The sequence below is a fragment of the Rhipicephalus microplus genome, chromosome 6 (genome assembly GCF_043290135.1).
Source record: "Rhipicephalus microplus isolate Deutch F79 chromosome 6, USDA_Rmic, whole genome shotgun sequence".
Classification (NCBI taxonomy): domain Eukaryota; kingdom Metazoa; phylum Arthropoda; class Arachnida; order Ixodida; family Ixodidae; genus Rhipicephalus; species Rhipicephalus microplus.
This window is the reverse complement of record NC_134705.1, coordinates 186,558,581-186,583,781: the sequence shown is the minus strand read 5'-3', so window position 1 is coordinate 186,583,781 and position 25,201 is coordinate 186,558,581. Positions and strand designations below refer to the sequence as shown.

The 25,201-nt window shown below is 45.7% G+C and overlaps 2 protein-coding genes across 2 annotated transcripts in view; one reads left to right on the top strand and one right to left on the bottom strand.

Annotated features, from left to right (window-relative positions):
* The window catches only part of bs (serum response factor blistered), a 41,153-nt gene extending 20,747 nt beyond the window's left edge, over window positions 1–20,406 (top strand). The window contains exons 3-7 of the mRNA XM_037418410.2: window positions 12,200–12,350; window positions 15,703–15,795; window positions 16,745–16,942; window positions 18,278–18,336; window positions 20,104–20,406. Of these exons, the coding sequence (XP_037274307.2) occupies window positions 12,200–12,350; window positions 15,703–15,795; window positions 16,745–16,942; window positions 18,278–18,336; window positions 20,104–20,157 (555 nt within the window). The 3' untranslated portion in view covers window positions 20,158–20,406. The remainder of the gene's footprint in view (window positions 1–12,199; window positions 12,351–15,702; window positions 15,796–16,744; window positions 16,943–18,277; window positions 18,337–20,103) is intronic.
* Window positions 20,407–21,906: 1,500 nt separating this feature from the next.
* On the bottom strand, window positions 21,907–23,900 carry LOC119167006 (peptidyl-prolyl cis-trans isomerase sig-7). Its single transcript, XM_037418411.2, has one exon. The coding sequence runs from the start codon at window positions 23,559–23,561 to the stop codon at window positions 22,080–22,082; it is 1,482 nt and encodes a 493-aa protein (XP_037274308.2). The 5' UTR covers window positions 23,562–23,900; the 3' UTR covers window positions 21,907–22,079.
* Window positions 23,901–25,201: the final 1,301 nt, after the last annotated feature.

Sequence of the window (25,201 nt, the reverse complement as noted above, 5' to 3'; positions counted from 1 at the left end):
GCTTTCTTTATGGAGAACTATGGTGGCTGTGGATACTCTGTAGATCTCTTCCAGTATGTTTATGTAGGGTTCTTCGATGCCCTGATTCTGTAGTGCCTGCATTACTGCTGATGTCTCGACTGAGTCAAACGCCTTCTCGTAATCTATAAAAGCTATGTATAGGGGTTGGTTATATTCGGCGCATTTCTCTATTAGCTGATTGATAGTATGAATATGGTCTATTTTGGAGTAGCCGGTACAAAAACCTGCTTGGTCCTTTGGCTGATTGAATTGTAATATCGTCGTAATTCTATTAACTATTATTTTTATTAATAGTTTGTAGAGAACAAACAGTAAGCTGACCGGCCTGTAATGTTTCAAGTATTTGACGTCTCCTTTCTTATGCATTAGAATGATGTTGACGTTATTCTAAGATTATGGTACCCTTCCTGTCAAGAGACACTTTGTATATAAAGTGGCTAATTTTTTTAACACAGTTTCCCCACCATCTTTCAGGAGGTACGTTATTATTTTATCCTCACCAGCCGCTTTGCCTCTTTGCATTCTTTCTAGGGCTTTCCTTACTTCCCCTGTCGTTATTGGTAAGATGTCTAATTCTCTTTGACTATTATAGTTTCTCCCACCACCATCCTGGTTCTTTTGACTTCTGTACAGCTCTCTGTAAAACTCCTCCGTCATCTCAACTATCCTATCCATATTGGTTATGACATTGCCTTCCTTGTTTCCCATTGCATACATCCGATTTTTGCCTATGCACAAGTCTGCCTTCACATCTTTTAAGCTTCTGCCAGCCTGCTCAATTCTTTTCATGTTATACCTCCTGAAGTCGGCTACTTCACGCCTATTGATTAACTTCGAAAGCTCCACTAGCTCTGTTTCGTCGGTTGCATTTGAGGCTTTCATCGTTTGTCGTCTTTTAATAAGATTTTTTGTCTCCCGATATATTTTGCCAGTTTCCCGTCTAGTGACTGCACCTCCAACTTCAATTGCCCACTCTTTCATGGTACTAGTAATATTATCGTTCATTGAGGCAAGGCTAACATCAGTTATCTCATTTAGTGCCTCTAATTAATTCTAAAGCAACACTCTGAATTCCTGTATTTTTCCTCTCACCACCAGTTCATTAATTGGCTTCTTGCATATCAGTTTCTATCTTTGCTTTTTTAAATCTAGGTGTATACGAGCTATTACCATTCTATGGTCACTGCATCTAATCTTGCCAACTACTTCTACATCTTGTACAATGTCTGAGTGTACACACAGAATGAAGTCGATTTCATTTTTAGTTTTGCCATTAGGACTTCGCCACATCCACTTACGGTTAGCCCGTTTTCTGAAGAAGGTATTCATAATCCATAAATTATTGCGTTTTGCGAACTCTACCAATAACTCCCCTCTGGCATTTATTGAGCCGATGCCATATTCCCCCACTGCATGATCTCCGGCCTGTTTCTTGCCTACTTTGGCATTAAAGTCGCCCATGAGAATAGTGTACTGTGTGTTTACTTTGTTAATGGCCGACTCTGTGTCTTCATAAAAGCGTTCAACCAAACGATCATCATGACTCAATGCAGGCGCGTAGGCCTCTACTACCTTCATCTTATAATTTTGTTAAACATTATTAAACTTAATTATGATACTTGCTGCCCTCTCACTGATGCTATAGTATTCTTCCATGTTGCCAGCGATATTCTTGTGTATGAGAAACCCCACTGCTAGTTCTTTTCTGTCAACTAATCCAGGGTAGCATAGGACGTGTCCATTCTTCAGCACTCTATAAGCCTCACGTGTTCTCCTAACTTCGCTGAGCCCTATTGCATCCCATTTGACACCCTCTAATTCCTCAAATAGCACAGCTAGACTGGCCTCACTAGATAGCGTTCTAGTGTTGAAGGTAGCCATGTTCAGATTCCAATGGCGGCCTGTCCGTACCCAGGGATTCTTAGCACCCTACACCGCATCACAGGTCTGACCGCCGCCTTGGACAATTGCTTCGCAGCTGCTGGGGACTGAGGGCCAAGGGTTAATTGCTGTGTTCATGGGAGGTTGTGGCCATGTACTGCACCGGGTTGGCCAATCCTGCTTTGGTGAGGGAGTGCATTACCAGCAGATGGTCGCAAGTGAGGCCGCACCCTAGACCTATTTTTTTTTTTTAACGGTTCCTTCCTCACTCATTTTGAGTAGATATATAATTGGGAATGATTCGACATCTGTATTCGAACCAAATTTTGTCATGGCATGCTTGGCTGCTGTGCTATCTCTAAGTATATGGTCTGTTGCACTTTACTAGCAATGTAGAACACCACCTGACTGCCTATAAGTTCCCAACTTCACCTGGCTCGTAGCTCGCCTCACCTTTTTTCCTAGTTGTCTGAAAATCTAATTTCCCTGTTTAAAAAAAAGCACCCTATGTGGTTTCAAACTTCTGACCTTGCGAGCTTGTGGCGGATTAGTGCCTTGAATGACCCTCCTTATCACACGTTTGTTCCCTCCTAACTTCTTCCTGTCACGCTCGATATTGACATTGTGCGTTTCAAAGTGTCCGCAATGTCGGAGTTTTGCTGATTTCGAGCGGTTGCGCTCCTACTTTGATGTTTCCTGTAAACTGACGGTCAATGTATTTAATTATTTTATTTTATTTATTGACAATATCACTGAAGGCCCTCACTTGAGGATATTATATGGGGGAAGGAGACCTGTACGTACACAAGGCCAACAACGAAGTAGTGATAGCAAAAAGAAGAAAAAAAATGTGCATAGATGAAGTAAGGAAATAAAATTCGTTCAGTTTGATAACAGTGCAATGAAAAGTTACAAGAGCGTTCACAGAGAACAATCATGAAGTGGAAATATTCAATAAATATGTCATAATAGAAGTACCAAATAGCAACCTATTACGAATGAGTGAAAGCCAATCAAGATATAGTATTGTGGCACTTTGTTAGCTCGAAAATATATATATATATATAAAGTTTGTAGCACTTTCGGGGCCCGGCTTGTCCATCCATTCTCGTATCGCGTGGTCACGCAGCGGTCAATACAGGCCTAAAAATCAAAACTAACGATGTTCAAGACAAATGCATAATAAATTAACTAAATCTGAAATAATATTAAGGGCAGAAATAATTCAGAATTCATCTCAGTAATTTTACTAAAATCACGACAAACGCTTCCGAGAAATCCGGCAGATACCCGCGCCGCTCAATAGAGGGTGCCACCGTCTCGGTAAGTGCGCTATTACCAGGGGCTCGCGGCGTTTCCCGTGCTACGTACTTCCCTCAGAGATATTGTGGTTATAAAAGGGAAAACAAGAGAAAAGTGAGGCCCGTAACTATCTGCATCAGAGTGCGACACCTCAACAGTAGCTCACAAGGGATTGGGGTGAGGAGGGATTAAAAGTATAGCATTAAAGGTATAGAGAGAGAGGGAGAGATGCGCAGGGACAGCGAGCGACGAGAGAGGAGAGATAGGAAAGATGAAACACGGTCACGGGAGTCCGTGGACGGGGCACCACTGGCGAGAGCTCTTGTCGGCGGCAGGAGGTGGCGTATAGGACCAACCCAGTCGGCCAGAGCTGCGCTGCCGTCGGAGATCGCGAGGGCACAACCGGTCGGCACGGAATCCAGCCAGTTTTCGCGGCGTTGGAGTAAGCGCAGAATTCAGGACTACACCGAGACAGGAACGACTTTAGCGCGGTATTTCTCTTTTATGCCGGCCCCCAAGTAATCGCTCCTGAAAGCCACGTCAGCTCAGGCATAATTGTTCACGTTAAAATGACTGTTAGTTAATTTGTTACCGGTTTGAAAAGGTTTTTGAGCCGGGTTTCAGGGCTACTGCGCACCGCCCGTGCAGGGCCGGCACAGTATATAGCGACACAGGGCTCTGTAGCAGCCGTATCAGTGGCGCGTGAGTCTTGGCGCTAGCGCCAAGTTTACTTTGACGCCAACAGTCGCACGTGCATATGCACTACGTGGGTGTTCGCGACAACGAAGCCGCCGCGGCTGCACTTCGTAACCGGCAAATTCCGTGCGAAAAAAAAAAACAAAAAAACATCTCGGTTACTCGTGGGAGTCCAAACGTTTGCATAAACGCGTCCTAGGCGCCGATTGGACGTAAAAGCTTCGAGCGCTGTGTCAACGTTTACCCCCTGTCGCCCGCCCCGGCTTAGCTGCGCGCCTTTTCTTTTCTTTTTTTTTTTTTTGCTTTGCGCGGGCTGTTCTCGGGAAAAGTTGGTGCGGCAATTTCGCCGGACTGGGGCGCTTCAAAAAATCCGGTCGCATTCAATCTTATAAGTTTATACCGCGTTTTGCTGCGAAAGAAAAGTACGGGCACGAAGTGTTGTAGCCCGGTGTGCAGACTTTTTTTTTTCTTTCACTGGAAAGAAACACCTTCTTTATGGGTTTGTGGCACGAGAAGTACGAAGGCTGATGCCACTGCTCGGCATTATATTGAGGGCCACGCCTGTTTGCCGCATGGAGGCGTCCAGGAAACCTTACGTGAGTCTGTTTTCAGGAGGAACTGGGCAGTGTACGTTTACAAGTGTGTATGCCTACGTATTGTTTTTAAACCCAAACCTTGCCTTACGAAACGGGTCTCATTGAATTTACCTTAGACGAGCAGGTATGAATTCCAAAGCTCATTTTGACGGAGTAAGATTGCCTGAGTGGATCACACAGGTGAAAGTCATATCCGAAACTTCTGGAGATGCAGACCCGTGTCGCATCGTCGCGATAGAAAATAGCGGGGATGTGTGTGTGTGTGGGGATGGGAAGGGGGGCTATTATATGGGGCTATAGCACCGGTACCCACTAGTACTTGACGCAGGTGCTTCATTCGCACCGCCTTGAAAACGCCTATGTTCACATTACGTACCTTTTCACGGAGCGACGTAAGCCGGCGGCCAGGTTTGGAAGATGTTTATGGCGAATTAATGGTTATAAAGAAGTGAATTCGAATCGCATTTCAGCTTCATTGTGACGAGCTCTAAGTGTGTCTACAACGTGCGTTAAAATTTTTTTGGTGGGAGTTGCTTGAACTAGCCACCCATTTTGCGACGCTAGGAAAACGTTCCGCAGACTTTTTCAGACTGAGACACACCTCTGATCTGTAGTTTTGAACAGCAACACACTCGGAACAGTTTGAAGACGAATCGTTTGGTGCTTATGGGTGGAAGGAAGCGGTGCCAGCGGGAGGAATAAAGTTGTGCCAGGAAGGTGTCGCAGAACGATTCATTCAGAAAGAATGGCTACACATGACAGGCGTGTAAGTGCGGCTGCCTAGCTCGTCTTTCACTGAACACATGTTGGCGTCAATGCCGTCAAGTGCACCTGATTTTCACTCTCTCCCTGATTACGTTGGCCTTATCACTTGCTTGTTACCGTATATGAGTTTTTTTGGCGCACGTCGTAACAACGATCGTAACCGTGGTGTGATCGGCATAGTGAGAGAAACATAATATGTTCGTGTATGGTCACGTCAAAGTTTGTCCCATGACTGCGCGATACCTTTGGCCTCAGAGCGCCCGGTGACAGAGAATTTTTTATGGTTAATCGTACTTCGTTTTCTGAATGGCAATAACAACTGCCAACGATTAGCACTTTCATTGTTGTTGTTTTTTATTTATTCTGACCGGTTCGCTGTGTAGTTGTCTCTTGCGTCACTGAAAGGGCAAATCTGGCCAATTACGCGCGTGGGCAAACTAACCGCTTTCCGAACCGTTATTGAAGATTGCGTCAACAGATCGATAATTGCACTCATACCTGTGCAAGCGGTGGGGGGGGGGGGGCAGGTGGAGCCAGACGGGAAGGCGCAAAGTCGGCCCTATACGTTAACATCGTAGGGAGGAGGCGCTACGACGACCCCCCCCCCCCCCTTCCAACGCCTATGTTTGCACTGACGTCAGTGAAACCGCCTTATTGGAGTAGGACGCAAAGCTTGTGACGTGATGTAATTAATGTGATCAGTACGTTGCTTCGGTTATGTCATTTACCGTGCGCAGAGGCCAAAGAGATTGCGGCTGCGTCGTTAGCGCAATATGACGTCATATCGCCGCCATGTTAGAGTACCAATGACGTCTGCGGTGGAGGCACGTCGAACTAACCAGACAGGCAACCCTGTGGGCCATAGAAGTGTGGCAGCTTGGGCTAGTTGGTATGGCATGACGATAGTTATAGCACGAAAACAAAACGTTCTCGCGCTATCGTGTCTTTCGTGTCCTTCTTGTCTCTGTGTCTTCGTTTTGTTCTCGCGCTATAACTATCGTCAGGCCTGTGGGCCAATCGGGAGCCGGCAATATATATACGGTGAATTGGACAACATGGCGGAATAGCACAACCCTGCATGCCACGTTCGTCTTCGAGCCGCTGTAGCTGGGAAGAAGCGCGGCCCGTGTTCAGACGAAGGCGGCAGCAGCAGCAAGGGAAGCAGGGTTTGGCTTCAAAAGGAGGCCGTTCTAAGTATGGGCTTCGGCAGGCGAACCTCTCCCCGGGACAAACTTGGCGCTCTCCCCGACCCCGGATTTGGAAACTGCCCCCACAAATGCTCGCCAAGCTATATACAGAACCTCGCTGCGCCAACCGCCTTCCTTGAGGAGGGACTGCACATAGGTGCATGCCGCTGTCTTCGAGCCTTGTCCTAGCAGCGGCGTAGTTTTTTTGATACGGAAACCCCGAGATGCTGCGTCATCCGTCGGCTGCCAGACCTCTCGGCCGTTTCTGTCCTCCTCCTTTTTTTCCTTCGTTCGTTCTGCGGGACCCGCGTCCGCTTTCGTTTACGACGTATTTCTTTTTATTATTATTTTCAATAAGGAGGACGTGGTTACAGTGTGTGTTATGGCGAGCGGGAACAGCGTATAAACACGTCCTCCCCTCCCCCCGTAACCGCAATAACGTAGCGACGGTTTATGTACGCTGGAAGGGCTGGAACGTGCAAGTAGACGTGTCGCTAGCTGGGTGGCATGCCAGACCACTGGCATAACCAGGAATATGGTGGAGGGGGGGGGGGGGCAGCGTTCAAACGTCTTCCCGAGTTTTATGTTTTGCATGTATGCAGTGGCAGATTCAGTGAGAGGCGGTAAAATCGATTCCCCCCCCCCCCCCCCAAGAGCCTATGTCAGTACCCCCATGCACCCCTTGCTTGCTTCAGTGCTTGTCGTCCACAAGCCATGACGAATGAGAGGGATCACTGTGAGCACAAATGTACAGTATTTATGCTGTGATTGGGTTCTTGTGATGAAAGCATACAACTATACTAAAGACAAAAAAAAAAGTGAGAAGACTCCTTCTCCTGTATACGTTCAAACGAACGCCCTCCCCCCTTCCTAAAGTGAGTGACTGGATCTGCCCCTGCATGTAAAGATGTGAACAAGAGAGAAGAAGAAGAGAAATTGGACGTCATTTCTCTTCTTTTTCTCTCTTCACATCTCTAATGCCCTCTCCCCCACCCCCCCACCCCTACAGGCGCTGAGCCGTGCTCCCAATTAGGGCTGCAGAAGTTGCGTCTTTTCCTTTCCTGAACCTCTATCATGTACGTTTACACCCGCAAAATTCCGACCTCCCCTCTCCCCCCCAAAAAATATTACTCCACACAAACGCGTCCCCACCTTTGTCCCCTCTTAAAGACAGGCACTTGACCACATTTGCCTGCGTTCTGGTAAAACAGCTCCCCGCAATCGAAATTCTGGATAAATTTGCGAGGGAGTAGAGGTGTGTCAAAAAGAGGCGCGCATGGTAGTGTCTGTCCACGCTGCTGCGCAAGTGTGCGTCAGCGTAGGTATGTTCTGCACGTGCAGCGTTATGGGGGCGCAAATCACTGGAAAAAGTTCATATTTTGAGTTACTTGTTTGTTGCGTAAGTGTGGGATAAAAATTAGCTTCCCGCCTTTAGGCGTGCTTACCGGGGTAAGGGGGTGCAAAGCCAGCCTCGTACATATACTAGACGGAGAGGGGGGGGGGGCGCATAGTTAGTCTCATACCTATTAGGTCATAGTATGGGGCACAGTTTACGCCTCCCCCTCTTGGGTAGTTAGGGGTGGGGGTGAGGCGCTGCCGCCGCCCCCTTGCCCCCCGCGCCTTCCGGGCGTGGTGCTCGCGTAAGTTCTCGAATGAACCCGACAACTCGAACCTTGCGCGTCATACTGAAAGAACAATTCGAAACAGTCGCCAAGTTTGCCAAACATTGCGGCGCGGCATTCGCTGAGCGGTGCTAACGATTCATGTGAGTAAAACACGATTGCAAAAAATAATAATAATAATCAGGGCGCGTGACAATACACGTCCACGAACATATATACAGGTTGTCCCACATAACTTGAGCCAAGAATTTTAAAATGAAAGACACTTCAGTGGCGAATTGAACCAAACGCGTACTATCGCACTAGCCTCTAAGTACTCAGGCTATCTTATTTTATTTCTCCCCATACTAACTAAATAATAATTCTTAAATACTTATTTTTTTTTAAATTATGGGCTGGAAACCCAAAATATGAACACTGAGATGTAGATCACTTTCAGAAACTACGCACTGAATTGTTTCCTGTACGATACGCCTCGTGCTCTTATTTTTTTCCACGTTGTATTTTTCCACGTCTTATTTTTCCACGTCTTATTTTCACGTCTTTTTCCACGTCTTATTTTTTTTTTTTTTCAGCCGCGAAATTGGGGAAAAAAGCCGTTTGACGGGCCGCGAGCGCACTGCTATAGTGCTGCTATATAGGCTTTCTTTACAACGCGGAAAAAATAACAGCGCTAGACGTATCGTAGAGGAAACAATTTAGTCGGTGATTTCTGAAAGTGCTCTACATCTCAGTGTTCATATTTTGGGTTTCCAGCCCATAATTTAAAAAATAAGTATTTAAGAATTATTATTTAATTAGTATGGGGAGAAATAAAAAAAAAAAGATAGCCTGAGTACCTACAGGCTAGTGCGAGTAGTATGCGCTTGGTTAAGTTCGCCTCCTTAGTGGCTTTCACTTTCAAATTCTTGGCTCAAGTTACGTGGGACACCCTGTATAACGGTTGGTTACGCTTCCCCTGCCCCCTCCCCCGTAAAAATTTCTGGCTTCGGCCCCGTAACTGGATCGATAGCGCAGCTATCACAACATGAGGATAGGTTGTTCGTCATGCGCATGCGTGCGGGGAGGGGGGGAACGTTCCTGGTGGCCTACAATACGGGATCGCAAAGGTCCCATACACTGACTTGATTGGGGGGGGGGGGGGCGAAGTGAGAACCTCTTTTTTGAAGTGGCACCCTGCGCACTCTTCGCGACGTTGAAACCGGATGTCTTTTTGTGGCGAACTGCGCCACGGAAATTTCCGATGGAGGCGGAAGTGTTGTAGGCCCGTGTGCTCAGATTTGGGTGCACGTTAAAGAACCCCGGGTGGTCGAAATTTCCGTGGAGAGCAGTGAGTGCCCTTTCTTTGCGTAGAAGGTGCAGAAAGCCTTAGCCCAATGAAGTTGTTCTCAGCGGGTTATCCTCGCTGTAACGTGCAGAGACGGTTACTCCAACTCCGAAAAGCGTGGTGCTGTCAAATACTTACATTTGATAAAAGCATTTCAGAATGCTTCATCGAAATTTCCGGAGCCCTCCTCTACGGCGTCTCTCATAATCATATAGTGGTTTTGGGACGTTAAGCCTCACATATCAATCAATCAATCAAATCAATGCATTACGGAAATTCTTCCTAGCCCAATTCCGTGGCCTGCGTGCCGCAAAACGCAAAATACGATTAGGAGGACGAAGGAACCACAGGCGCGAAAAACGAACGCCACATGGTGTTTGTATAGGCGCGCGCTTGGTGCAGACCAAGTGCGGAACCGCCGCCTTGTTTATTTCTTGTTTCGCCTCTCCGCACTCTCTCTCACCCACACTCCCGCTGCCTCTTTTTCTTCAGAAAGAGAGAGAGACGTCTTTATTCACAAAAGCATGGAGAAGGAGGGCGTGGGAGGAACCCGTTGTCCGGAGTCCCCAGGACGACTCCAGCGACGAGCCGGTCCCACTGTATCAAAGCTCGGAGAGACGACTGGAAATTACCCGGTACCTCTCTTGCGAGACAGGTGTCTCCGCACTTGCCGAAATAGGTGGCGCGAAAAAGACGTACAGTCTCACCCGATATAAACTGTAACACGCTACGTCGTGGCGAAAGCGGCGCCCACACTGCAGGGTGGCGCGGACATAGAATACAATCAGAGACGTTAAACACTGTTTACAGACTACCGGTACTTGCTAAACCAGTTCCACCAGGGCCACTGCACATGTAACTCGTGTCGAGCGCGAGTGTACGTCATTTTCTCTCCTCCCTGCGCCCCACTTTCCCGTCTGCTCGCGCCTCACTCTCGACCGTGGACATTCTCAGCCCGGTAGGATGGGCCCACCATGTGCGCTCTGCCCAGCGCGCCGTCCTCAACTTCATCGAGGTTTCGCAACTGGCCGACCGCCTCTAGACCACGCCGACTCAACCTGGCGGCGAGAAACTTCAATATCTGTGGTGGTGGTGAAAACTTTACTTGACCAAGGGATTCGGGCATGTACGGCCCAGGGTCACCGCACGACCCCCTCAGCGCTATGCGTTCATGAGTTCATGCAGTTGCATGACGTGGGCGGCCCGGTCAGTGGCGGTCTTCTGCTTGGCCGGGTCTGTCCAGCGCAGCGGGGTCTCCCATTCCTCCCATGTGGTCAGTGGCTGTCTGTGTGTGTTAAGCTGCCAGTCCTCTGTTATACTACAGATTGAATTGTTAAAACTATGACGATCAGTCCTTTCGATTGATATGATTGATTGATATGTGGGGTTTAACGTCCCAAAACCACCATTTGATTATGAGAGACGCCGTAGTGGAGGGCTCCGGAAATTTCGACCACCTGGGGTTCTTTATCGTGCACCCAAATCTGAGCACACGGACCTACAACATTTCTGACGCCGTAGTGGAGGGCTCCGGAAATTTAGACCACCTGGGGTTCTTTAACGTGCACCCAAATCTGAGCACACGGGCCTACAACATTTCCGCCTCCATCGGAAATGCAGCCGCCGCAGCCGGGATTCGAACCCGCGCCCTGCGGGTCAGCAGCCGAGTACCTTAACCACTAGACCACCGCGGCGGGGCTGAAATGGAGAATTGTGGTACTAACAGAGTAAGGACGTTTCTGGAGATTAAGTTACCCACTGTAATGCCTGAGGCGCAGACTGCCCTTTTGTCCGGATGGGTAAAACGCATGATGACGGGTTTTTCACCATTGAAAAATTGCTTTAGAGACATTTTTGTCACCACTTTTCGTGAAATGTTCTTAGATTTTGATTCAAAATTCAATGCTTTGTGTTTGACTTAAAGAAGACAGTTTAAAAAGGCACTTATCAGTATATCAAGCAAAAATAATTGAAACTCATTATAATATAATTGCCATAATTACCCAAAATATGTTCATCAAGTCGAAGACCATAACTACTCGCCCAACCACACAAAAAGAGAAAGGCTTGGCAACCTTATAGCTATGTACTTGGGCTGTGCAATGAATTGAAATCTTTGCACTGACATTAATATTACATATATTATAACCCAAAAAAATCAAGAATTCTGTCATTTCATAAGGTTCTATTCCAATAGAATTGTTATACTAACATAAAAAATTATTCAGCTTTTTTAATTGAACTAACTTTTTGCACAAGTTAATGTCTAATCAAGAAGCATGGAGAACTTCATTGGAAAATATTGACGTGTCGAAAAGTTGCAAGCTTTCGTGCTGGACAAAACAACAAAAACTCGGGTCCTAAGAAAAACGAGAATAAACTTTTTCTAGCAATTCACTTTTGGTTTAAGAGCAGTCACGTAAAAGGCCATACCTTTTGAACAAAACCAGATAAAGATGTCATTTTTTCTGCACGACAATTCTGAATGCATGTGTATATTCCTGGAATGTAAAAAAATAAAAATTAACAAAAAATGTCATTCTACATGGTGGCGACGTACCTTAAAGCGAAGGAACATCGAATGTCTAAGTGCAAAAGCATAGATAAGTTTCAGAACGTGCATGTGTTCATTGATCACTAATGTAGCCCATATTAGTTCTGAAACACTTCTGTGTTTTTTCCCCTTGACCTGGTCAACAGATGCAACTTCATGATTATCCTCAAATGTTGCAATGTCTCTTTGGTGTGCTAGAATTTGTTGGTTAACAATGAGAACCTTAGATATTTGTCTGTTTGTTCTAGGACTCAAAGGCACTGTTCCACAGCCTCCTCAGTGGTTGCCAGGACGACAGTGACAGCGACGGCTCCAGCCCGGACTCACCGCCGTCCCCCAACAAGGGTGCGACCACAAACGGGTCACCATCACCGGCACTCAATTCGGTACTTAATTCAGGTGGGCACAATGCTCAATATGTGCTCGATTAGCCTTCAACTGGATGGCGTGTTTGCTGTAGTGTAGGTTCATCATGTCGTGACAATTTTCACCATGTCGTGAAAATTGTTAGAAGCTCATGCAAGTGTATCTGATTGGCTATTGAGACCACGTGGTACTTTAAATCTAGCACTAAATATGCAACTCTACGTGAACATTGGCATTTTTTTAGTGTAGAAATCCACATATAGAAATGCACTGTCGGCCGCATAAGCTTGTGGAATCTGCAGCATGTGAAGGAGCAGCGGAAAACTGCATTGCTGCATTGCTTATCGAGACACGGTGTACTGTTGAGATTATTGGCCGCTGCCTCCATGTTTAGACAACGCACCACTGCAAATCGCTAAGGATGTGAGCGATAATCTCAACATTATGTTGCGTCCCAGTAGCTGACGCATCAATGCAGTTTTCCACCGCTCCACCAACTTTTGCAACCAACAGTACTTACATTCAACCATGTATTTCGTTCGAAAGCGTTATATTCCACATGGAGCAAAAAACCCAATGTCCGTCGAGCAAGCAGTGTGGCAAGAAAAGTTGCATGACCCGACTTCACAAGACATGGAAGTCAAACCAGTACGGACGTTGCTGTAGTTATCCAACACATTACGCCTGTTGCATTTGATGCGATTGAAGAGGCTTGGGTGTCTCCATAGTTTTTGTGATCACCACACTACCTCTCTAAAAAGTAAAAAAAAAAAAATGTTTGAGCTTGTACTTTAGTTGCATAGTATCAAGCATGTACCCAGTGGTACATAACATACGACTGTGCTATCTCTGGCACTGGTGCAGAAAAACGAGATGGTATAGACTTGCATAAATATATTGCATATTGCACTGGCCCAGTGCAATATGTGCCCTCCTTCAATAAAGCTAATGATGCAGCGATAATGAGTTACCTGTCGCACGAGTATCCCGAGTTTTCTGAGCTATGTGCAGATAACACGAGCATAGATGAAGTGTGGGCACAGTTTAAGCATCATATCATGCATTGTATTTCTAACTTTATTCCCAAACGAAAACTGGTTACAAGAAAGCACAACCCATGGGTTACCCGCGACATAATTCACCTTAAGCGCAAAATCAAGCGTGTAAGGAAGGCAAAAAAAACGCTAGGAAGTGCTAGCTCACAAATAGCAATGCTGACATCGACCTTAAAAGGAAAGATACGAGACGCAAAACGGCATTTTTATGGACACACCCTACAAAAGTTTATTAAAAGCGCACCCGATAAATTCTGGCGCTACATAAGCGTAAAACGGTCGACATTATCGGTGTTTCCAGCTGAAGAGGGCAAGAAAAAGGCGAATAATTTCAATTCTTACTTTCACTCTGTTTTTAGCACTGATAACCTCCGAAAGATTACACCGGGTTCCCGTCACGATGACCAAGGCAGATCACTTCCGTCGTTAAATATGACAGTACCTGGCATTCTTTCACTGCTATTAGACCTTGATGAAAAGAAAAGTAGTGGCCCAGACGAAATACCAAACACCTTCCTTAAACGCTATGCTGAACCCATTAGCAAGTACCTCCATCTCATATTTACAAAGTCAATTAGCGATTGCCGTCTTCCGGCGGAGTGGAAAATCGCGAAAGTTGTGCCAGTGCACAAATCTGGTGATACTTCTATCCCAACGAACTACCGGCCAATTTCTTTAACTTGCACTAGTTGCAAAATTCTCGAGCACATTATCTTAAAGTTATTAACCAAGCATGTAGAAGGAAACAACCTCATCTCTCTTTCTCAGCATGGGTTCAGAAGTGGGCTATCTACTGTCACTCAACTTGCAGAGGCTATACATGACTTCGGGCTGGCAATAAATGAACAATCACAAATCGATGTAATTTTTTTAGATTTCTCTAAGGCCTTCGACCGCGTGTCCCACTCTAAACTCATCACTAAACTCATAGACAAACTAGGCAATGGTCCAATAGTTGAATGGATTAGTGATTACCTTTCAGACCGCTACCAGTTTGTGCACTATAATGGACAAAATTCTGACACTATTAAAGTTCTTTCGGGCGTTCCGCAGGGATCCGTTCTCGCTCCGCTCTTGTTCCTGTTATTCATAGATGACATTGTTGAATCAGTAAACGTTAAAATTAGACTGTTTGCAGATGACTGCATGATTTACAGTGAAATCAAACACATTGACGATCAGGTTGCCCTTAACGATTCCCTAAACAACGTAGCCCAGTGGTGCCATGATTGGCAGATGGTTATTAATTCCGAAAAAACGGTCGTGAAGAACATAAGCAGAAAGAAAAACAAACTATTATTTCCATACTCACTTAATGGTGTCACCCTTCGCACAGCAACTCAGTATAAATATTTAGGGCTTCTAATATCATCTGACCTCAAATGGACTGCGCATATACATCAGGTGACGAAAAAGGCAATAAACAAGTTGATTTTTCTAAAACGGACCCTACGCTACGCTACCACAGATACCAAGCGCTTATCTTACATTTCCTTTATAAGACCTATGCTAGAATATGCGAATATAGTGTGGTTTCCTTCAACAAATACTGACATAGCTTTGCTCGAGAGCGTACAGCGCAAGGCGGTAAGATTTATCTTTAACCGCTATAGGCGAACGGATTCCCCTTCCGAGCTTCTGCTCCGAGCGGAGCTACCTAAGCTTCGCGATAGAGCAAAAATACATCGGTTGAAGTTCTTTTATCAACTGTTGCACGGCCACTTTAAAACTAATGCCTCCATCTTCACTACTATAAAAGAAAAAGGGAAAGTGCGCCAAAAACACGACCTCATCTTCAAAGAATATTTCTGCAGTAACAATACCTTCAGGTTTTCATTTTTCCCTCGCGTAATAAGAGAATGGAATGCGCTTGATCCAGATACTGTAGCACAGCCAACACTTCAAAAATTTTTAGAAAGCGTTGAAAAACTCATGTCTGTGCTCCCAAGTTCCAGGTGTTAACCTAATTGCATTCGGGAGAAAGCATCCACACTCTAACATTTTATTTTATTTTTCTTCATCATTTGGTTCAAGGCAACTATGCCTGTATGATGTATACATTACTTATTATCATGATCGCGCGTTTCTTATGTACTCTTCTTGTATTGCCACTATATTGCCTTGCTTGTATAATGTTTGTATCCTTTCCACTCCTGTAATAACCCTCAAGGAGGGTTGACAGTATTTTGTAAATAAATAAATAAATAAATAAATAAATGTGTTGGGCTTGGAGGAGAATGTGTTGCATTGAGATGTCCTTAGTTAGCAATGTTTCAATCTACTTTTTTTTTCTGGAGTGTAAATACTTGTCTCTGCGTTCTCCTTCGCAGGTTCTGTAGTGTCTTCGGCAAGCAGCGTTACCAACCCAGCTGACCTTGCACCTATTTATCGCATCGGCGGGCAGCCTGTTGTATCTCTAGCAGGTGAGGTGACCAAATGTACGCAGGCTTATGAAAAGTCAAATGCAGCCATCTGCTGTGACGAAGTCTAAGATGAAAATGCCTTTGTAAGATCTAACAAACTTAGTAACCAGGGGTGTTGTTGGAGGAATAAAATCACTAGTTAAATAGTAGTAAACATGGAATTATAATAAACATGGAAGCTATAATTTCCTGTGATTTAACTTATTGCCAACATTTAGCCAACATTCCAGTGCATGGACATAGTAAGCATGTAAATGTGATTGGCTTCACACAAACAATGTGCTTCTTGCCCGTGCATACTCTTTATGCTAATGTACTAAAATTAATTTGTTGTTCAGCATATGCAAGAAAAAAAAACGTTATGCCCCCACCATAAGAAAACCTTGATAGCCTGTTTGCTCTTAGCTGTGCCAATACGGGGTGTATGATCGACGTTTTCCAGTCATTAATAAGCAGCCGTGCTACCAGTATGGTCACACAGGATAAAGACACTGGCTTGGTAACTGCTGGCCAGTCAAGACATGCCACTGGCTACGAGGCTTGCACACAATAATAATGTGTCATTTCAAGTTGCTCCCTGCTGACTAGTTCACATCTTTACCAACAGCATGTAGAATTGAGCAGCGTGCAAAGAAATTCTTTCATTGCTGCAACAAATATTGCATCAGATCTTGCATTTTCAGTTTTGTTGTTGCAGTTGCATACTCGTTGAAATAAAAAATGTGCAAGCAGATTTAGGAGTTGCATTGTTATGTTTGATAATTCTTTGCATCCACTTTTACTGTGTTGATAAGAAACAGTAAACTTAAAGGACAACAGAAAAAATACAATGCCTTAAAGTGATGGTGCAGTTGCTAATCGGAATTCTGTATCAACTTTGTTTTTTTCTTATCAAAGTGCTGCTTCAGAGTTGGAAGTTATTCGTTCATACCTTGACCTGGCTTGCCAGGTGCCGTCGCCGGAGGTGCGTCGAGTAGCGGCTGCAGCCCAGCCACAGTCACGGTGTTGCCCGGTTCCCAGTCGACCCTGGGAACCCTCATGTACCAGACGCCGCAGGGGCTGTTGTACGCCGCCCCGCCCGGCGGCTCCCTGCCCGAAGCGTTGCTGCTGAACCTCGGCCAGCCGGTCTCCCTCAAGACAGAAGGAGGCACGTGCCTACTCGTTGATCCTCACTTCGAACCGGGCACAGATCCAGGGGAGGCGTCAAGCTCGTATAAGTTTCGTGCATAACGGCGGCATGCAGCTTGCAACAAGCTCTTTTCTTTTTCTCGGATCTTGTTTTGTTCTGGAAAAGCAGGAAATATTTAATGAATGTCAAACACCTTTTTTATATCTTAACAGATTTCAGTGGTCGCGTCGTACGTGGAAAACCAGTGCCTGCAAGCATACCAAAATGCACTGGTTACACGCGTATAAGCACACGCCGCTTCCCAATAATTGATGCCCTCTCAATTATGAGCTTGCAGGCAATCAGGCATTTCTTAAATGGCGATCTGATCCTTTATCGAAGTCGCTTGTCATTTCACGTTGCCACCTTTCTTTGCTGCTGGGATGTGGGCGCATGGCAGTCCCTCGGTCATTGCCAGCAGCAAATGAAGTTATTGCGCCACAGGGCATGTGGACGAAGAAGGTGCAGTTCACGGCTTGGAGGAAGTAAAACGGTTAGAAGCGAGCATTGTTCTATGCGATAGAAAAAAAAATAGTAGGCCAAGCGCCCGCGTGCCCAAGTTTTGCTTGCCCCCAGTTTTCCAATTTGGACAAGGGCTTGTGAACCTTCTCAAGGGAAATTCGCCAGCATGTAAAAAAGAGGTTACTGACATGAAAGCTCGCCACCACCGCCACTTGCCATTCCAAAGCCAGACCACCCGCCTGCCCTCCTTTTTTAACAAAAACCTGGATATGCACCTGTCCTTGACGACATTGTCTCAACAAGTTCTACACTCGTTAGCAAAAGCTGTGGGTCACATTAGGGAGCAGGCAGTGATAAACTCGGACAGAAACTCGTCTGTTGTCTACCAGAAATGCTCATGTTTACTTGGAATAAGGGATTCGCCGTAGGATCAACAGATGTATTAGTGGCGTGCACTAAACAACCCTTCCTTCTTCCGCTATTGAAGTGCACAGGTGGTTCTTGTTTGAAATTGACCTAAGGATATGATGCTAAGGTGACGAGATCTGCAGTTATTAAATTGGCTGGATTGCATGAAACAAGTCAATGCTTTCTGCCTTGAATAATTTACATCAGGCGATATATATGTGTAGTATGCCATACGACAGTAATTGAAATTTCACCGAGATAATGATAAACTATATGAATATCGTTTCATCTTATCGCACACACACACTCTTTTCTGTTACCATTGCTTAGAAGAAATTATTTGAAGACAGTGTAAAATGTGTGCCTGCATGCATGGGAAGTGGGTTTCACTTATTGTTGAGATACTTAAAAAAAAAATGTAATGTGTGGTACGCCTGTTTGCAGACTGTCCCACGCAGCAGTATATCACGATCCCAGTCCCAGTGTCAATGGCACAGCAACAGGTAAGTCTTTTTCCTCGGCATTAGAGCACGCTGCATTTTTTTCGGAGGTGCACTCACAAGAACCGAAAGACATGAAATTCTAGTGTCACGCTCCATGCATGCAGAAGGCTTTTCTATTGTAGGACAATCAGTTTACGTTTTAACAGGCCTGCTACGATGGCATCCTGTTCGTGTACTTTGCGCTGCACTGCACAGATGTTTTTAGTTTATCTGTGGCCTCTTTGGCCCAAGTATAAAAGCATTTGCAATACACTGTCCTCACTCGGATGCTCAACTCATTTTTGCTATTTCTGTGCACTATTGGCAAGAAACCACAGACACTGAGCTAAAGGCGAATTACACATTTTTGTTGCTTGATGTTTTCTTATAGCACCCCCTGGTTGAATACTTTGCCACACCCGATCACTTTGGTGAAAGCACCATGTTTAACAAGACGTTGGCTGTGGGGCGCTTCAGCAGAAATAGAAAAAAATTTTTACCTTTTTAGAAATTTACATTGACAGCAGATAAGCCTCGCATGTAATTTGAGTGGCTCGTTGAATTCAGTTCATGAGGAACTGTAGCATGACTGACTGCACAATTACAATTACTGTTCTTCCACTTGCTTCAAATTTGGTCTTCAGAACCTTGGTATCAAATTATGTGAATTTTGCACATTTCATCATCATAATAATCATCAGCTTGACTACGTCCACTGCAGGACAAAGGCCTCTCCCATGTTCCGCCAGTTAACCCGGTCCTGTGCTTGCTGCTGCCAATTTATACCCGCAAACTTCTTAATCTCATCTGCCCACCTAACCTTCTGTCTTCCCCTAACCCGCTTGCCTTCTCTGGGAATTGAGTTAGCTACCCTTAGCGACCAGCGGTTATCCTGTATACGCGCTACATGCCCGGCCCATGTCCATTTCTTCTTGATTTCAGCTATGATATCCTTAACCCCCGTTTGTTCCCTAATCCACTCTGCTCTCTTCTTGTCTCTTAAGGTTACACCTACCATTTTCCTTTCCATTGCTAGCTGAATCGTCCTCAATTTAAGATGAACCCTCTTTGTAAGTCTCCAGGTTTTTGCTCCGTAGCTAACTAGCGGCAAGATGCAGCTGTTGAGAGATAGTGGCAATCTACCAGTCATGATTTGAGAGTGCTCGCCAAATGTGCCCCACACCCATTCTTATTCTTCTAGCTACTTCAATCTCGTGGTTCATCTCTATGGTTATTACTTGTCCTAAGTGGACATATTCTTTAACAACTTCCAGCGCCTCTCTTATGTATCACTAAGTTCTGTTTTCTGCCAAGATAGTTGCACATTACTTTGGTTTTCTGCAGATTAGTTTTAAGACCTACTTTTCTGCTCTCCTTGTCTAACTACGTAATCATGAGTTGCCATTCGTCCCCTGAGTTACTCAGCAATTCAATGTCATCGTCGAAGCGCAGGTTACTAAGGTACTCTCCATTAACTCTTATTCTTAACTGTTCCTATTCTAGGCCTCTGAAAACCTTCTGTAAGCCCACAGTAAATAGCATCGGGGAGATTGTATTCCCCCGCCTTACACCCTTCTTGCTTGGTATTCTTTTGCTTTCTTTATGAAGCACTATGGTAGCAGTTGATCCCCTGTAGATTTCTTCCAGGTTGTTTATATATGCTTCGTCGAAGCCCTGATTATGCAGTGTCAGCATGACTGCTGATATTTGAACATTTATGGAGAGCCAATTATAATGCGCATTGAGGGGATATTAAAGGTCGGCTAACATCGTCTTTTCCCCTTGCAGGCTGGTTCCGCATCATCTAGCTCATCGTCCAAGAGAGAACGAACCGGCAAATAGCCCAGAAGATTCGAAGTTAATAAAGAAAGTGCGATTACAGATGTGCCGTCGTGATTACGGCAGTGGCTTCTTCTTGGTCTACACGAACCAGCCTTGCACTAGCCGTGCCATCATGACAGTACCTGACAAGGCAGAACAGCCGGCCAAAACTCTTTTTGCATTTGGTGATTACCATAAAGATGGAGTATATTTTGAATGCCTACTCAGGTCATTTGACTGCAGTGGCAATAAAGCTTTTATGACATGTCACTCTTGTGCAGCATCGCCTTGTGTTGTTTCATGTGTTAAAACGCAATAGAAGGTTGGGTTTGACTCGTAAAATGAAAAGGCACTAAAAGGTGACACAGAATAAAATGCACGGGACTATGCACCACAATTACTCGGTTACAACCATAAAAAAAAAAACGTGTGGCATTTCCTTTGCCTGCTTAGGCAGACTGTTTGGCGGTAAAGTTTGTCGCAAGTTTGAAGCAAGTCAACGAGCACTACTTACGCAGACACTACTTAGTGTATGATGTACATGTAAAAGGCACAAATTTCTCGCACGAGAAAATGCAAACATTAAACAAGTTTAAGTGTTTCATCGGTGTGGGCCGCATCTTATCTCAAAAGAGCTTCCTGTAGAAAAGTTTCATTATTCTTGCATCGAAAACATGGATTCAATTATGGGGGCTACATTTACTAGCGGCAGCATTCACACAATTTTTCTCTGCAGCATTTGCTTCATTAAGAAACATTGCCCATGACTATAGCAGTGAATAATAGTGGTAAGTATCTACAACCATTCTTTCGAGAAGGAACTTGACCCAACGAAGATAAGCATTGTCAGAAATTCATTTTTTTCTTCTTGTTGGGAAGGTTGGCACAACAATTTGACATTTTAAACAGCACAAAATGAGAAGTATGGTAAATTGATACCGTGCACACTAGTTTTTTTGTTCTCATCTTGTTACAGAGTTTAAAGGGATACTAAAGGCAACTATTAAGTTGACGTTGATTGTTTTAAATAGCGGTCCAGAAACCTTGTAGTGTTACTTTTGTGCTAAGGAAGGGCCTATTTTGAAATAAAATCATTTTAGTGGTCCGCATCGGGTTAGCGCACTTCAAATTACCCTCCTCAAGAAGCAAACCAACCGGACCAATTCACATCACTGTTGCCATGCACAACGTCGCCCGGCTTTACTGTGCTAGTAGCAGCTGACCTAAAGCAGCGGGAGCCACAGCAGCAACGGTCATTGATAATTTCCCACTATTGGCTTCGAGATTTGCAGACATTTTTTGTTTCAACTGCGCCTCGCTAGATGGCACCACCTATCTCGTGTAACCACGTGATAATTAAATTTTTGAACCACTCGCGCCATTTCCCATAGTAACGTCTGGCAGTTCTTTTTTCCATGAATCAAACAAACGAACAAGCAGCATATTATTGTGTCTCTTGATGTGCGGAAGACTGTTTATTTAGTGCAGTTAGATAGATTACTAGTGATTAATTGTAAGTGGTCCTTCTGATGTCATCGTGATCATTTTGAAAATGTCCTACTGCGGTGCTTGTGTTTTTGTGCATTTACTTTAATTTCTCGGTAAGTTGGGCTTGTTGATAATATTGTCGTTCTAGATTGTCACTCTGACGTAAATTGTTATTTGACTTTAGTGTCCCTTTAACAAACTCTCAATATACAGGCAAATGTTTTCCTTGTTCATCTTCTGCTGATCAATTATTGAATGTCGAGCTTCATCACAACCAGTGAATAAATTTCAACAATATTTATTCAAATGTGCAATAAAAAAGGCTTCATTGACACCGCGATGCTCCACGAGATGACGGCTAATGTCTGCACAATCGTATTCACTATGAAAAGATTGATAAACACAATGGCAATGGGTATATTACACATGGACACTGTTGCAGCATGCAAGACCACTCAACGATCATGATGCATGCGTTTGCTTCGACTCCTGCTGTCCGAGTCGTGGCGGGATGATGATGACTGGTGATCGCGAGAACGCTTGTGGCTCCTGTCCTTTTCTTTCCGTTCGTCTCTGCGATCTCTCTCACTACTCCTTTCCCGATACTCGTCCCGGTGACTCCTCCTGTCCTGGTCTCTGTGATTGCTTCTGCGAATGTCTTCATGCCTACCTCTGCGGCTATCGGTGTGTCTGTCGTCCCTGCGTCCATCGCTGCGGCTGTCCTTGCGGTCATCCCTGTACCTGTCTTTATAGCCTTCCGTCTTTCTGTCCTTCTGGCTTCGCTCGCTTCGTTCCTTTTGCTTGGCATCTTTCCCGCCTTCTCCCTCGTCGTCGCTCCACACTAGGTCATACTGACCCCCAGCACCGCCACGTCGTGCCGTGTCCTTCAGCTCGTAACGGGCACCTCTGGACATCTTATCGCCTTTGTCATCATTGATGTGCTCGACCCCGCGACCTTTTCCTTTCCACCGCAGCTTTGCCACCGACTGGCTGAAGTCTACGTGGATACGCCGGTCGTCGATCAGGACGTTGTCCATCTTGAAGTAAGCGTTCTCGCAGTGTTCGCGCTGCTCGAACTCGACGAAGGCGTACTGAAGCGAGTCGCCCGTCTTGCGGTCCCGGATGACTTCGCAGCTCTTGACAGGTCCGAAGCGGCTGAAGATGATCTCCAGGTCTTCGTCCGTAGTCACCGGATTGAGCTTACAAACAAAGAGCACATTCTCCGGGGGCGCGGCGTCCGCGTCTGGCAAATCGCCGATCATCTCGAGCACCGTAGCTCTCGCTCGGGCTTCCTTGGCCTTGATCTCTTCCTCGATCTCCTCCATGCTGCGTCCCTGAGTGTCATCCACGACCTCGTGAGCGCCGATGCGGTCGCTGCGTAGCATCTCGAGCGTCGGCTCGGGCGATGCATCCGGGAATTCCAGCCCCGCCGGATCGTCGAAAGGGTCGTGAAGGACCACGGTGTGGCAGATGCGTATGTCCTGGTAAGGCCGACCCTCGCTGTCGCATACGGCAGCGTTGATTCTCTCGAGCGCGTCGAAGCCCTCGGCGACGCAACCGAAGACGCTGTGCTGGCCGTCGAGCGAGTCCAAGTTCTCTCCCAACGTTATAATGAACTGCGAACCGTGAAGGCCGTCGTCGCTGCCCACCATGGACAGGGTGCCGAGCTTGAGGTGCTTCAGGCGAGGCTTCTTCTCCATCTCGAAGTAGCGCGCCTGGTCACCGTACAGCTTGGAGAACACGGACTCGCCGCCACGTCCGGTGCCGCTCGGGTCGCCCGACTGGGCGACGAAGTTTTGCTCAACCTTGTGGAATAGGCTGAGGTTGTAGTACTTGAGCTTGCACAGCTTGAGGAAGTTGAGGCACGTCCGAGGTCGCTCCGTCGTGTACAGGTCGACCGTCAGGTCGCCCAACGTCGTCTCGATCACGACAGCCATGTCTTTAGACGACGCGCGCTCTTAGTGGCTCTCGAAGCCTTCAACACTCCGCCAAAATATATTCAATTTCACTCACGTTCAGATATTCATAATAAACGACTGACCGGCGCAACGCTTACGATGTCGCCATTGGAGTACGTCTAAATAAAACCCGCGAAAAGGTTTATTATGACGGGCATGATGTCAAAAGCGGTGACGCAAGCCAACGGGACAAAAGCACTGCTTGTTTATCACGCGGAATTTTGTAAATTATTCGATGACAACGGCATCCTCTCTCTTTGGTGAACAGATTCCAAGCAACTCTAGGCCACAGCTCTTACGAATACATTCATCGAACATCATATAAAAATGGGCAAGGTTCCTTTTGGCGTTGCATAAATTAGTTGCCAGACTTTGAAGTGGTTGTTGCCAGACTGCTGCTAAATTTGGCTAAAATTTTTTCTTGTAGTAGTGGCTTTTTTGTAAGAGTTTGGTGCCATCCGCGGCGCATTTCGCGAGTGCATGGGCGAAGCTGGCCGTTTTAATTAACGGAATGAACCGAGCCGAGCAGAAGTCGAGTGTGGCGCTGCCATGCAATTAGGAGGCCAATTTAATTAACGAAATGAACCGCGCCTAGCATAAGTCGAATTCGTTTTAATTAACGGAATGAACCGCACGTTACAGAATTCCTTTTATTCCCCGTCATCCCTAATACTGAGACGCGATATTTTAATCGCACAGCTGCGCACACAGCAAGAGAACACGCCTCGACTTCTGCTAGGCGCGGTTCATTCCGTAAATAAAACGAATTTTGTAATGCGCGGTTCATTCCGTTAATTAAAACGGCCAGCGTCACTCGTTTGCGAAATGCACCGCGGATGGCACCAAATTCTCACAGAGAGACCACAACTACAGAAAAAAAAGTTTGCAGTCAAATTTAGCGGCAGTTTGGCAACATTGACCCTGCCAGTTTGGCAACCACTTATGCAACGCTAGAGTGTACTAGAACAAGGGGAGTGCCCGGACCGAGATCCAAAAAGTGAGGCCCAAACGGGGTCAAATCCGCTAGTGGCGCTGCGATCGGTAGTCTGTGACCTGTCGTCGTTTTAAGAGCCGTGCGCAGCTCCGCCGAAGTGGTCGAGGGGTAGAATGCTCGCATCCCACTAAAAAGACCCAGGTTCGAATCACCGCTGTGACCATAGATTTTTTTTTAAATTTCACGTGTACAACTGTATTGTTTGGCTTTTTTTTTAAATATGCCTTCAGTTTCTACATATTGCTACAAAACATTACGCGAGATATGAAGTAAAGGAGAAAAAAACTTGACAGCAAGCGCATTTATTTGCAGCGCCACCGCACGGGATTCAACGAAAACTTAAAAGCATAGCTTGCGAGATTTTAGCGAATAAAAGAGAGACGGTGTGCTTTCACTCGCCTGCGGTCGCCGCCCACTGGCTCGCTTAAAAAAAGAAAAAGAAAAACTGAAAGTAAACGATTTTCAGTCGGCGGGAAGTCGCGAAGGTTTGAATACTGGTAAAGCAGCGATGTTCTGTCTGCTCGAGTTTTCAGTGTTCCTCCTCACACTAAATGCGTAAGATATTGGCGTGTAACATTAATAAAGCTATCACGAGGTGTGCGGAAACAGACAGGTGAACGTGTTC

Coding starts and splice junctions, on each gene's coding strand:
- LOC119167006 (XM_037418411.2), bottom strand. CDS start 23,561: ATGGCTGTCGTGATCGAGACGACGTTGGGCGACCTGACGGTCGACCTG.